We start from the raw sequence: 14,821 nt of genomic DNA, 5'->3' as shown, positions 1-14,821 counted from the left end.
TTGACTACTTTATTAGTAAATTAGAAAAGATGTTTTTTTTCTCTCCTCACAGTGCCTTTACTTTTAGGAATTAAACAGGATAATGCTCGATTGAAATCAGGACAAGGGCAACATTGAGCTAAAATTACCAATATCTAACAGCTAATGGCATCTTCTCGAATTGTTAAAATTCCCAAATTCAAACACCGTCTAGGTCATCAGCTTAGAATGTTGGAGTCAAATGGTTGATTAACATATATAATTATGGGGGCCAAACCCACCCATGTAGCAGCTCTTACTGGCTCTTCTTTCATCAAAAAATGTTTAAAACAGGTTGCAAGTGTGCCCTCTTCGGTTTATAAGTTGCTTCATAAGTACGAACTAAGTAGAAGGCATTCGGTCTCTATATTTAATTGACGTAGCTTGGAATGGGTTGCTCCGATAGAATTTTAGCCTCGTTTCAGTGCTACCACTTGGGAGCTCTGCCATTTTTTTTTTTTTTCAAAGCCCATTTAAAGCGATTCGTCCTCGTGTTCTCCGATCCGACTTCGAGCATTCGACAACTGGAATGAATACGGAAGCAAACGAAACGGAACTCGCCGACGCGAGTTAAACAAAACGGCAGGGAGAAAGAGAGGGTTGGACGAAGACACCGTCCTGAGAACCCAAGCTCTGTATCTCTCGTGGGCTCCGCCCCTCTTCTCCCCCACCTTATAAACCTTTCTCTCAGATCCCCTCTTCCTAGGGTTCCTCTTTTTCCAAGGAGAAGAAGGCGGCGAATTGAAGCCCTGATCGACGGATCTCGTCATCGAATCACGCCCGTCATTTAATGGTGGAGGTCAGAGGTGCGCTATATGTCGTGAATCGTTTACTTGCTTTTTTTTTTTTTTTTCTCCCCATCAAGATTCGTTCTTGATGATTGTCTTCTTGGTTTCAATTTGGTATCTCGGACGGATGGTTTTTGGTTTCCTGATGGGTTTCGAACGTGTGTGCGGTTTCTTGGTTTCAAGTAGGTCGGAGATTTTGTTGATCTGGGAGCTATGGGAACTGATCGTGGCTTTCGTGATGCGCGTGATATGACGAAAATTTATTCCTATTTGTCGATTTGGATGGGTTTTCGAATTAAAGATGGTTGTCTGGTTTAGTTTAGTTTTTTCCCCCTATGTGGACGATTTAACTATTCTTAATGTGCAAATGCTTGGCTAAATAAGTAAAAATTAGAAGTAGAAGAAAAATATGAACTTTGAAATTTTCGGCTTGGAATTTGAGTAGGGTTCTTGAAATTAATTTTCCTTCCCAGAATATAAAAAGATGGATGACGGGGTTTCATCACTGGAACAGTGCTTCTTTCTTTTGCTTCTCTGTTAGATCAAATTCATGGTTTCTCAACCCTTTCTCTTTTCTGAGCTGAATTTGTGGAAAAGGCTTATTGTCAGGTTTTATGTTTAGAAACATGGATTTCGAATTTCATCAACTTTTAATATTGCCCTCACATTTGGGTTTCTAGAGTCAAAATAACGAATGAACTCCTCAGATTGAAAAAGGTCAAATTTAGTTATCAATGAGACTAGCACACAGCAGTTAGATTTACGTAGTAGGAGATGTAAAATACAGCTAAAAAAAACTTTGCGTATGGTGCAATTTGTCCATTCTCGAAGAAGTCTTTTTCTTGTTTATTTCAGAAATATATTTATTTGAGTATTGCTTTTTGTTGCTATTGTTGAAGCTTCATTATGGGAAAAAAAATGCCTGGCAGGTTTGCATGGTGTCAAGTCTTTCAGTTGAAAGTTTCTGCTGTTCTTGAGCAGTAGGAAATTAAATAACTTCCTTGGAAGATATGAATCCATATATTTTTGGCATCTTTGTCCCCCTTCTGTTCTCTTTTGTGTTACGGAAAACAAGGGATGGGAAAAAAAGGGGAGTGCTTGCTGATGTTGGTGGAGAGCCTGGATATGCAATTCGTAACTACCGTTTCACTTCCCCAGTGGAAACACAATGGGAAGGGATCAAAACACTTGCTGAGCTGTTTGAGAAATCCTGCAAGCTGTTTCCGTACAAGCCTTTATTTGGCTCCCGGAAGCTTCTTTCGAGGGAAACAGAACAAACTCAGGATGGTAGATCTTTTGAGAAGCTCCATTTGGGGAACTATGAATGGATGAGTTATGGTGAAGCCTTCAAAGCCGTCTGCAGTTTTGCATCCGGTCTAGTGCATCTCGGCCACAAAAAGGGTGAGCGCGTCGCTATCTTTGCTGACACACGGGCAGAGTGGCTAATTGCCTTGCAGGTGGTTTATCTGATCCGATAACTTTGGTATGCTGGAAAGGAAATTTGTTATCTAAAAACTGTTCAATTTGATGCTGTATGCATGAGAATTTTACTTTTCTTTATGCGTAGTAAAAGATAAAGATTCTTATGATGTGTAAGCACAGAATGTGGGCATAGGTGGGTATATGCTTCTTTGCATTTTTATTTTAGTTAGATGTGCTTTATAGTGATTAAGAAAATGGAAGTTTAAAGGGTGAAGTATCTTATTTTCATATTACATGACTATGATCAAATGCTAACGAAATTTAAATTAAAAAATTTAAATACTAAAAATACAAAACCACATTTGCTTAGCATAGACTAAAGAGTATTATTATAAAATATAGGACACAATTCAACTTGGAACTGTCATACAATATGAGTATGTTCTATAAGCAATTACTTATTGAATTTTATCTTGTTTTTTGTAAGTGGCATGTTATATCCCAACACTATTTAAAGGTGTCTTAATTTTCCCACTTTTCAATTCCCACAGTAAACCTAATAGACTTCTCTCTTGAAAAGTTTATATTGTTCTAATCTAATCCATAAAAAAATGGATTCTAGCATTGATGGACTCTAAGTTGAAGTCACCCAAAGAAACAATATCCTTAAGTTGGGATTCCCAAGATTTTTTGCCTAACAAGAGTCGCATGTCTGCCAAAATCCAAATTGACAGTGATTTGTTTATCATAGCAAAATTTATTTTTTTTTGCATTAATGCAATATAAAATAAATCTTAAACAATGTATTTGTTGGCTTTATATCTAATATCTTTGGCCATAGCCATGTGCATTATAACTAGTAATCTTGAAATGCAAATTAATGTCTTGCAAGATTTTTACCTAAGGTTTTTGACTTTGTGGCAGTACTAAGTGTAATGCATAACAGTTACATTATTTCCTGCTGACTTTCATTTTCAAGTTGCTAATGCTGGTCATTTTGGCTTTTCCTGAATAGGGTTGCTTCAGGCAAAATATCACAGTGGTCACTATATATGCTTCCTTGGGGGAGGAGGCTCTTTGTCACTCATTAAATGAGGTCAGATGTTGCACATTTTCTCCACATTTAGAGTCTATATAATCCTGCATCAATTTGACTAAAGTTTGATGTATAACATGCCCTGATGATTTATATGCTTTCAAATTCTGCTCACATTTCAGCTGATATAGCCAGATTTATGTATTTCAATCTTGTGACATATATAGTTAAGCGTATGTGGTGGTGTAGGCCTTGTTATGCTTAAAAGTATTGTTATTGTCCTCTTGTAATATTTATTCTACTCAGTCGGAAGTGATTTGGTCATTCAAATGTGCACTTTTCTGTTCCTAAGCTTTACATTTTATTTATACCTAAAGTGTACTTTATCTATATCCATAGTTTACTTATGTTTTTCCCCATTCCATCAATCTTTTTCTTGTAATGGCGTTGCATTGATATTTCCAGATACTTAACAGGTTTTTTCATTATTATTGTTCAGACAGAGGTTTCGACTGTAATCTGTGGTCGTCAAGAATTAAAAAAGCTGGCTAATATAAGTGGACAAGTTGACACCATAAAGCGTGTGATTTATGTGAATGATGAGGGTATCTCAAGTGAAGTATCATTTGCTGAGAAGAATACTAGTTGGAGTATAACATCATTTGTGGAAGTAGAGATACTGGGTCGGGAAAATCCTGTTGATGCAGATTTGCCTGTCTCAGCTGACATTGCAGTGATAATGTATACGAGTGGTAGCACTGGTTTGCCTAAGGTTGGTTTCAGCGCTAACATTCTCCTCTTTATATTAGTTTACATAGTATATTTTATGATGTTTTTACAAATCATTTTATTTTTCTGACTGGTAAGCTGGGTTTGAAGCTATCTTCATTTACTTTGTAGTCATGGTTAACAATGTTTTAACCTTACGACCTCAGATTGCCAAACGTTTCAAATTTGCTGGGCTATGTGATTACAGTTTCCTTGTCATGATATGTACTATACCTGTTATTTAACCACGTGTCTTGATTAGTAATTTTGTTCTGTCAGCCATCAACTTTGATTCTCTGAGAAAGTTCAGATATGCGCATGCATTCATACATCTATCTATTCGCTATTTGCTTGATCGCTAAACAGTTAATTTTAGTTACTTTATTTGTTAGTTATCAAATTATTTTTTTATAAAGGAGTTCATCTATATGCATAGCTAGTTGGTGTTGAAATTCATTGGCCTCCTTTTATTTCTTTGCAAGCTTTACAAGAAAAATCAATTATTCTGAAATTTCAATTTTTATATGCTTTGTTACATATCCTTGTCATTTTCTTTTATCTCTAACTGAATTTGTCACCGTATCCATATGCTTTGTTACATATCCTTGTCATTTTCTTTCCTTGACCTCTGTATATTTCTAAGTCCTCTGTTTCTCACTTTCATCTGAAAGCCCCTTTTTTGTCCGTGGCTGTCTTTTGGGTCCTTACATTTCATACAAACTTGCCTACAGTGCTGCTTTTTGAACTCCCTAGTAATTTTTTTAATTATTTATAATTAAATCTGCTGTCAGAACTCTTATTTATCTTTGTTTGCTTTTTTATAAAGTAAACAGTACTTTCTTTTGCTATGCTTTCACTTCAGTTCTTGGTTATATTTTGGTAATATGATCCATGAAAAATATTGCATACGAGGAATGGATCCCCCATGAGAAATCAAGGGCTCAAGATTTCAGAATGACAATGTAGGTGGAATAGTGCCGGAATGTGTTACTAGTTTGTTCAAAAGCCTTTCTTCTTGTCATGTTTTAGTTCCTCATTAATAAGAACGCTGATGTCGTTAGCATGGATCTATTTACAGGATTTTTTTTAAAAAAATAAAAGCTATTTGAAGGACCTTAGTTTCTAATTTCTCTTAATTGTTTTATTCTTATTGAGAGATGACCACATTCAAATTTCAATGTTGCCACCATTAGGGAAACGACCTTAAGTTATAGACTTTGATCACTCAGAATATATGGGAAGATGGGGCAACACGGCCTTACCCAAAATTATTTTCCCACTAGAGGGCCTAATATTTGGTAATATCTGTCTGTTGTTGAATTAGTCTATATTTTGGTCTCAACCATGCTTTTGATCTTCTTTTCACTGAAAGCAAACTGATTGTTTCATAAAAATCAGGAAATTAACCTCCATCATCAATTTGTCATCATTAGCGTTGAAGCTGATTGCCCATGCAACATGAGTTTGTTTTTTAACAATTCGAGAATTATTTTTGCTGCGCATGAGAAAGTCATGATTGTAACCTAGATGAGTAAGTAGTAAGTGGATAGTTGTCAATAATAAGCTCATCTTCTTGGTGCCTTACGAGCAGTTCCAAACATTCTATGTTAGCTTTTGTATCATTTGCGGCTTAGATGCTTTCAATCTCCTTTTTGCTATTCTCTGAACCATTGTTTAAATTAGTAGAGAATTTTGTTTGTGTAATTGTATGAATTTAAAGATACAAGTTTGGAGCCTAAATCCTATCATGGTGAGTATCTGAATAGAGAATCTATGATGATAATCATGATTGACATCTAAAATGCCTGAAAACCTGAAATTAAATGTTCCAGGCTTTCATAGATATGTAATGAGTGGTAAAAAACCACTGCTTTTTTACATCAGTATAACTTTCGAAATTAGTCAAACATGGCTAATTTGGCTCATTTTGTTAACTTTTAAATGTGTAAATTGTGATTAAGAATGGAGAAGTACTAGTGCCACAAATAAATCTCACAAAAGAAGTTACAAAGGTGAAGTGTAACTTTTCTATTGCACCACTCACTGACAGCCTGTATCATGTCAATGTCATTGAGCAAAGCAATGAGAAGTTACATGTCAGATGTGCAACTTTTTCATGTGAGATTTCTGTGTTACTAAAGCATTTTGGTAGACAACATGGATCCTTGACTTACACGACCTGCCATCTGTTTTGTTGCACTAGTTCTACTAGCTGTCATATTCTATTCACTTGATACACATGTCCAAACCTTCAAGAAATGTAGGTTCTATTATTTGGTCATCTTCTATATATTTTGTCATCTCTTATTAATAAACGTCTAGCCCTCCTTTCTTTAGATAGCAAATGATGTATCATGCACCAAAAGAATCTGGGCTCGTATCGTATTAATGAAAGTCTAGCCCTCCTCTGTTTAGATGGGAAATTGTGTTGGGATGAAAACTTTTGAGTACAATTATAGCGGACCGCCTTTCTCTGTGTGTGTATGTGCGTGAGTTCTCATACATGCATGTTTGTTAGGATCCCGTTGTAGTGAGTATGCATGGGAAACAATCATTTAGATCTTTGTGTTACCAAAAACATTGTAATGCCGAGGATTCTTCTTAGGCTATTTATCATCTAATTATTTTTTCTGGCAACTTTCATGAAGGGGGTAATGATGACACATGGCAATATCCTAGCTACTGTTTCAGCTGTTATGACAATTGTCCCTGCACTTGGTAGTAAAGACAGATACCTGGCATACCTGCCTCTAGCTCATATTCTTGAGTTAGCAGCAGAGGTAAGGTTTTTTCAAATTATATCAACTTTGAACTTAGATTAAACTTTGTGCATGTCATTCATTATTAAGCTTATTCGTTTCTTTAACTGATTTTCTGTATCAACCTTATTTCCCATGTAGCATGTAATGGTTGCAGCAGGAAGTTCTATAGGATATGGGTCAGCTTTGACTCTTACTGATACATCGAACAAGGTAAAGAAAGGAACAAAGGGTGATGCTTCCGTCTTGGGACCAACACTGGTGGCTACTGTACCTGCTATTCTTGACCGTGTTCGTGATGGCGTGCGGAAACAAGTAATGCCATTTTCCATGTGTATTTTTGACTATATTTCTTCACATGATTTCTATGAGACTAATTGCATGCATTCCTTTTTCCTTTTCCCTGTCTAAATTTCAGGTAGATGCAAAGGGTGGCCTATCAAAGAAATTATTTGATATTGCATATGCTCGTAGGTTGGCAGCTATTAACGGAAGTTGGTTTGGAGCGTGGGGTCTAGAGAAAATTCTATGGGATATTCTCGTCTTCAGAAAGGTTCGAGCAGTCTTGGGAGGTCATGTCCGTTTTCTACTTTCTGGGGGGGCTCCTCTCTCTGGTGATACACAGAGATTTATCAATATATGCCTTGGGTTAGTATGATACCTGGAGATTTATCGATAAACAAAAATAATTAAAAAATAAATTATGAGTACCTATTACATGCATTTGCAGGTGTTTTAATAGTATGTGTTGTAAATAAGAATTTATGCTTTCATTATTCTATATGTTAGGAAAAGATGAAGTAGCAGCTTAAGGACTGTTGCTTCATACAAACATAATTCTACAATAGTTTTTCCTTTGGGGATAATGGAACAAATACAACAAAATAGAATAAATACTCTTGTTGATTTTACCGATTAGTGTGTGCAGCTTAGAGCCTGAGCTGTTTGCATATTTTGACAACATTTCTAGTGCTTTTTGAGGAAGTTATTTGAGTATTTTTGTTCTTATAATTCCTGAATTTTCTATAAGTCAGTCAACTATTTTGAATGTGATAGGCATTGCATTTCATAATTCTGGGCAAGTGTCATTGAGAGATCTTGAGTGTCAATAAGTGGAGCCATGTAACTACTTAAAAATGTAGGTACATAATTGGGCTTGACCTTTATATTTGCTGGAAAATTTAGTTAGAGGAACTCTAGATCTTAGTGTAGCAAAGAAAAGGTTGGGGAAATTTCGAAAACAAATTCAAATGTGTGGAGAGGTTTCTAGATGAACGTAAACTCTCATAATTAAGGAATTTGCTAGAACCAGTAATCTTATATCATGGCATTGTTAACTCCATAGATTAAGCTGATTTCTCAACTTGTCTATTCCTCAACCAGAAACATAATCCCCATGTTTAGTTCCTACAGAGTGCAGAAGGTTTCCATCAGGGTGGGTAATGCTGATGATAGGTGGGAAGAAATCTCTGTCTAGTAGTTTCAGATAAAGAATGCTACAAATGAGTTCCTAGATAAGGTTTGATAAGAAATATATGGTATTGAGATTACAAGAACAAGTTTTAAGTGCGATTTCAGCTTTGAATGCTGGTTGCATGTGTGGCAATACACATTGTAAAACAAGGACAGCCATCATGGCTTTTAAGAAGGTTGGAGATTTGGAAGTGATATCTCAGATTTATTTTCTCCTAAGAACTACAAAAGGTATCTTTGCCTTTTCAAGTTATCTTTTTCAATTCAATTAAACTGGAAATTTGGAGGAGCCAACATAACATCCAGGAAATATTGACTACTTTTGTCTAGTTCAAAGTTTGTACAGAAATGTCAAGACATGTTGAAAAGGTTGTTAGTTATCTTTGCCAACCTGGATTCCTTGTTGGTGACGATACCACACGAGGAGGTAAATATCCGGAAGTGTATATTATATTGGCCATTGGGCCTCATGCATGTTTGAAATTACTTTCTGTTGACATAGATTCTTTATGAAATGGTCCTATTTATTTTACATTTTTAGTAAGTTATCAAGTTGGGGTTGTCTTAATGTTGCATCCTTGCAGTATAATATCCAAGGTCAATACTAGATAACGTCAACGTCTTGCCTTCTTGAAGCCATTTATTCTTCTTCAGTGACCACAGTTTTGAATGCTGGTACCAAACTCCATACCGTTTTTCCATTGGAATGGTACAGTATTGAGACACTGACGCTACTATTGAACCTGATAGATTCTAAAAAAATCGAAAAATCATTGGTACCAACTGGTACAGCCCGTATGGCACCTTTGTTACACATTAGTATAGACCGGTATGGGTTGTATGTATTCGTACAGCTGTTTCAGTGTCCTGCACCTATACCAGTGCTGGTTTTGTGCCAGAAATGTACGGAACCGGCTGTACTATCCTGTTTTAATGATTTTTGAAACCATGTCAGTGATTGTCTCGTGCAATTTTAAGATGATTCTTCTGTAAAGAAGATATGGGACATGTGCAAATCCATTTTTAGTGCAAAAACTTTGGTTTCCAACTCATTTGGCACCAATCAGCTTTCTTATAGGCGACCTTGCTATACTAAGCGAGACATGTCACTAGTTTTCGAGTTTGAATTCCTCTGAGGTTGGAAGTATTACAGCTTCAAATGTTGAGTTAATCAATTATATGTAAACATGGATCGCTTCTAGTCAATAGTTTCATTTAATTATTTGACCTAACTATATTTGCATTTTTATATCTGTAGTGGCTAAAATGCCTGTGAACCTTTAAACTGACCTGCTTTATATGATGTCCAGCGCTCCGATAGGGCAAGGATATGGTCTCACTGAAACTTGTGCTGGTGGAACATTTTCTGAATACGACGACACATCTGTTGGTCGTGTTGGTGCTCCGCTTCCTTGTTCATATATCAAGGTAAGAATGTTATTTGTTCATTTCTTTGACAAGAATAGCTTTTTGAGGATATTGTTTTGGCATGACTAGTTCCTCCTATTTCTAATGGTTTCTTTAATGCTTTTTATCATCTGCTTTCCTATGATTACACCTTTATTTGGGAAGGGAAAGGATAAGAGTTTACGATGCCTTTGTATATGCTACTCTTTGACACGTTCTTTGTTTTCATGAAGTCCACTTTACGAAGTATTCATTGTTTCATTGATTTTATTTTTCATTCTTTTATTGTTTATTACTATTCATTTCCTAAAGATTGGCAACTTTCAACGGGAGGCATAACAATTATTTTATCATTATATCATATATTGTTGGCAAAAATGAATGTATGTGGCATAAGATCGAGTCCACATGAATCCAACCCCTAGTAGTTAGTTGATCTTTTAAGAGTATATGACAATGACAATTGAAGAACTTTTAGTTTATATAGATATATGTTTTCTTTCTACACTTCATTACTTGTATATGTTCTTAATATTCTCATTGTAACCTTTGTTATATCTTTCTCTTATCAAAATGATCAAACTACCTCTCATGGTACTATGGCAGTAGAACCACATATTCATGTGGTTTTGAGGAAAAGTACCAGTTGAAGGATAAGAGGAAATCATCTTTAATTTTAGCAATATTCATGTTCTATTTCCACTCTTGTTTTTAATATCAAAGCCTAATAAAACCTCATGGAAAAAAATCAACAACATGAAGAGGTAATAGTATCTTTGCTGCCCTGGATGTTCAAGCTTTCTGAAGACTAGCCCGTGGAAGCTCATTTGTCAGGGAAACTAGATAGTATTGAGAACTGCAATTGATAAGAGGTTCCACGCATAATTTCAAATCTGATTTATTCACTATATATGCATCACCATCCAATATTTTGTAATTTCCCTTATATTCCACATGAAGAATACTTATTTTTCACTGAACACAGATGTATTGACTGAAAAAATGTCCTTTACATAGTTTTTCCTCTTATTAAGTGTAAAACTTCCACAATCATTAACATAAGGTACTTCTATGTATCAGCTGATTGATTGGCCAGAAGGCAGTTATTTAATTACAGATTCACCAATGCCTCGAGGGGAAGTAGTTATTGGGGGTCCAAACGTAACTCCAGGATATTTCAAAAATGAAGAGAAAACAAAGGAGGCTTACAAGGTAGGTTGCTACCACGATGCTGTGGGAACCTGTTTTATGTAATTCTTTCGAGGCTAATCACCAGGTATTGATGTCTTATTGCAAAGGTTGATGAAAGGAGGATGAGATGGTTTTATACTGGTGATATCGGGCGTATTCACCCTGATGGTTGCCTTGAAATTATTGATCGTAAGAAGGATATAGTGAAACTCCAGCATGGTGAATATGTTTCTTTAGGCAAGGTATGAAAATTTATATATACTGTCGTATTATTTCAAACCAACTTCACATATGAAGATTGCTCGCAAAGTCATGTTATTATCACAAAATAACTATTCCTTCACAGGTAGAAGCTGCTCTCGTTGTGAGCCCTTATGTTGACAACATCATGCTCCATTGTGATCCTTTTTACAGTTACTGTGTCGCACTTGTGGTGCCTGCACAACAAGCAGTAGAAAATTGGGCTATAAAGCAGGGAATTGCTTACAGTGATTTTGCAGATCTATGCCAAAAGGATGAAACTGTCAAAGAAGTACATGGATCATTAGTACAGGTTTGCATTTTTATTTTTCTTATTATTATATTATTACAAATAATTATAAGCAACTGTGTTAAATGCAAGGTGGTTCCCTTGGTTTCATCAAGTATGATTTACTGGGACAGCTATCCTCGTTGCCTCCAAAAATAGTTTTAAGGTTTCTAGTTTTGTAAAATCTGGTTGTAAGTTGTTAAAATGTCATTATATAATGCTCATTGTAAAAATATGCTAAGTTAGTAGGTCTGATTCATGTTTATTATTACATGTCTATTAGTAGGAGTTAAATTTTCCGAATCAGATTTAAGGGATATACTAGACATTGTTGTAATTTAGAAAATGAAACATGATGCAAACAAGAAAAAATAATCCATCTGTAGCATCTTTTTTTCTGCAAAACCTGTTCTTATGTCCTAATTGAATGCCTAGATTTATGACAAGCAAAAGATTATGACTCTGACTGACTAACATGAAATGCCTGCTGATTTTCCACACCCTATTTGGCAACTTACCATGCACTGCTAAGACACCCAGGCTATTGTATGGTGACCCTACTGATATACTCTAGGACAGCCCTACCACATTTTTCCATCTCAATTTAATGATGGTGAGAGCAGTTTTTGAAGTTTCATAATTATAGCAGAGCTTTATGATAGGGCCCATCGTGGATGCAGCTGAGAGTTTCTTTCTATTTTGTTTTAAAGAAAGTTAATCTGTGAAAAAATTATTGTTGAAAGAAGTGAGGATAATAATGTTAAATTTGGAGGGGTCTATGCTACGAGCTATGTTAATAGGCATTTCCTTAGGTGGCAGTTCAAAGAAGTGGCCTATCCTGAAAGGGTCTTGCTGCAAGAAATCAGTGTTGTCAAAGGTGCACCTAGACGACATGGCCCATGCAAAGCTCAGGGCTTGCACCTTGCCTACCCCAAGGCGAGCCCCCCTTTGCTTAGATGTCACAAAAACGCGCCTTTTGTATGCATGTTGATAAAAAGCCGGGGCACAAAAAAGTGCGCCTGATTTCTTTTAAATCTCAGCTGTTGCTAATAATCATGATTTGGTGGCTTATGGTCAAAAGGGGAGCAAGATATGAAGGCAGAATCAAGAGAAAGGTGGATTAGGATTCCTGATTGAGGGAAGATGCCAAATCCAGGGTTCTGGCATCCAGATTAGGTTTCTGATCCTTCCATCTGGTAGATTTCTTCATTCTTGTTCTACCACCAGCAGAAACAGAGGATGCCCCTGATCTTCTTCTTCGTCTTTAGCTGCTGCTGCTTTTCTCCTCTTCTTCAGCTGCACGCCTGCAGCCATTTTTCTATCCAGCAGAAAGGGAACTAGCTCCTTCTCCTCCCCCTCCCCCTCTTCAGCTGCAGCTGACTGGTAGGCCTGCAGCCATATTTGAATTTTTGATGTTTGACATGCCATATCCGGCATGTATAAATCTGAATTCTAATGCTTCTTTGTTTGTAGTGATGTTCATAAATTGATAATTCATTGTTAGAATCATGCATTCACTATTATTTGTATCTATGCTGATATTTTTGCACCTCACTTTGTCAAGGCTGTCAAGGTGTCCGCCTTGCATTATACCTTGCACCTTGCTCCAAGAAATCTTGGCGTGTTGCTGCACCTTGGGACTTTGACAACTATGCAGGAAATTAAATGAACAACCTCTAAAGGAGGACAGCAATCCCACCTCTCAAATGTCTCGAGAGTGCTAAATTTTCCAAAAGTGGGAATTAGAACACCAATTTCTTTTTTTTTTTGTTTTTTTGGCTAAGGAATTTTCAATTTTCTTTTTAACATATGATGCTTACACATTGGTTCATAGCTCTGCTAATTATTCTGTTGTTGCTGGTTCCCGTCACTGCTACTCTATCATATGGTTATAGGGCACGCTCAATCTTTCTTTCAAGGTTGTATCGTTGCATTATTTATTTTTTCTATGGCCTTCTGCAACTGATTTATTTATGGTTGATTTCTTATCATTTATAATATTTGAAATGACCCACAAAACTGCTGGTAGGTATGTTTTCTTGTACTTGCGGCTCCCAATACTTTCTACAATGGAGAAACAGAAATACAATCAGTTGCTGATTTTTCATTTTGATCTGATATGGTACAGGCAGCAAAACAGGCACGCTTGGAGAAGTTTGAAATTCCATCCAAGATCAAATTGATTCCCAAACCATGGACACCTGAGTCTGGTCTTGTCACGGCTGCACTCAAGCTGAAGAGAGAAAACATTAGAAAGGCATTTGCTGATGATCTTGCCAAGTTGTACGCTTGAATCATAGGTTCATGAGGCTTTCAGTTTGAACAGATGCAGCAGATGGTTATTTTTTTTGTTGATGTGGAACTGTCCTTATTAACCCTATGTTCTGTGCAAGCTAATTTTGTTTTTCAATCGAAATATTTAGTTTTTAATACAGCTTATTTTTGGAGAATCTGCAATCTACAATTGCATTATTTTCAATAAGATATTAAATAAGCTCATGAACTCTTGAGTCAATGAATCAAAGAATTTTATTAAGGTGCAGAATAGATGTCTGGTTATGATACCATGATGACATATACCAGGTGTTCTAACAGCAACCTCGCACATCTAGTAAGAGAAATTTTCTATCATATGCAAGACAATGAAATTGAGGTTTAGGGAAGCTGCACTGCCACTGGCACTGCAAGGCCGAGTCATAACAGAAGCTGCACTTATGGTGAATTTCGCCTCCACTGAAACTACTGTGATTTCATGAAGCCTGTGACAAATGTTGCTGCGGTATGTGAAATACTGCTCAAATCCAAATTGTTTATGCTTTTATGTGTGTGGGCATGGAATCACATTCCTCCAGCGAGCATTAAGGATTAAAACCCATTCATACTGTTGGGCATGCCAATTAACAACACAAAAAGCAAGACCATTGCAAGTGCCAACAAAATAAGGAAACTGCTGTCTATAATCCAATATTCATTTCAGAGAGACCCATACATCCCAGCGACCAAATTTATCATGTTCAGTTTATGTGAAGGAGACCACCAAAATAATCCAGAATATGATTTAAAACCATGTGTAGATGAAGTACACCCATGATCCTATATTTCCTTTACAGCTTCTATTCTTTGATTCCCTTATCTTCTCTTTTTAATTTTCTTTTGAATTTAAAATACTAGAATAAATTAATCTATGAACTCATGAGCACAGATATACTGCTTATCGAAGGAAATTCAAATTTTGACTCCAGAATTGCTCATTTTACTTTCTGGTAATACAACTGTTCTTAATCCTTAAAAATCACCACTCTTTTCAAGGAAATTTACAACATAGACGATGAAAGGACAAATACAACACAATCAGCTCTTAGTCGGGGAAGAAAAAAAGAGGAGGAACGTAATATGCTGACAATTTGATAATTATGAATAAAAGAAATAC

The 14,821-nt window shown here is 36.2% G+C and overlaps 1 protein-coding gene across 2 annotated transcripts; it reads left to right on the top strand.

Moving 5' to 3' along the window:
- The first annotated feature begins 479 nt into the window (after nucleotides 1-479).
- Nucleotides 480-13,894, top strand: LOC103701266 (long chain acyl-CoA synthetase 9, chloroplastic-like). 2 transcript variants are annotated; one of them, XM_039133217.1, is made up of 12 exons: nucleotides 480-824; nucleotides 1,736-2,263; nucleotides 3,244-3,324; nucleotides 3,764-4,036; nucleotides 6,681-6,812; nucleotides 6,933-7,106; nucleotides 7,210-7,439; nucleotides 9,575-9,692; nucleotides 10,752-10,883; nucleotides 10,970-11,104; nucleotides 11,209-11,415; nucleotides 13,520-13,894. In XM_039133217.1, the coding sequence occupies exons 2-12, from the start codon at nucleotides 1,817-1,819 to the stop codon at nucleotides 13,682-13,684; spliced, it is 2,094 nt and encodes a 697-aa protein (XP_038989145.1). In that variant the 5' UTR covers nucleotides 480-824; nucleotides 1,736-1,816; the 3' UTR covers nucleotides 13,685-13,894. The 2 variants fall into 2 exon arrangements, with proteins under 2 accessions (XP_038989145.1, XP_038989146.1); XM_039133218.1 differs by having other exon boundaries at nucleotides 493-817.
- Nucleotides 13,895-14,821: the final 927 nt, after the last annotated feature.

The sequence above is a fragment of the Phoenix dactylifera genome, chromosome 14 (genome assembly GCF_009389715.1).
Source record: "Phoenix dactylifera cultivar Barhee BC4 chromosome 14, palm_55x_up_171113_PBpolish2nd_filt_p, whole genome shotgun sequence".
NCBI classification, from domain to species: domain Eukaryota; kingdom Viridiplantae; phylum Streptophyta; class Magnoliopsida; order Arecales; family Arecaceae; genus Phoenix; species Phoenix dactylifera.
This window is presented reverse-complemented; position numbering and strand designations above follow the sequence as displayed.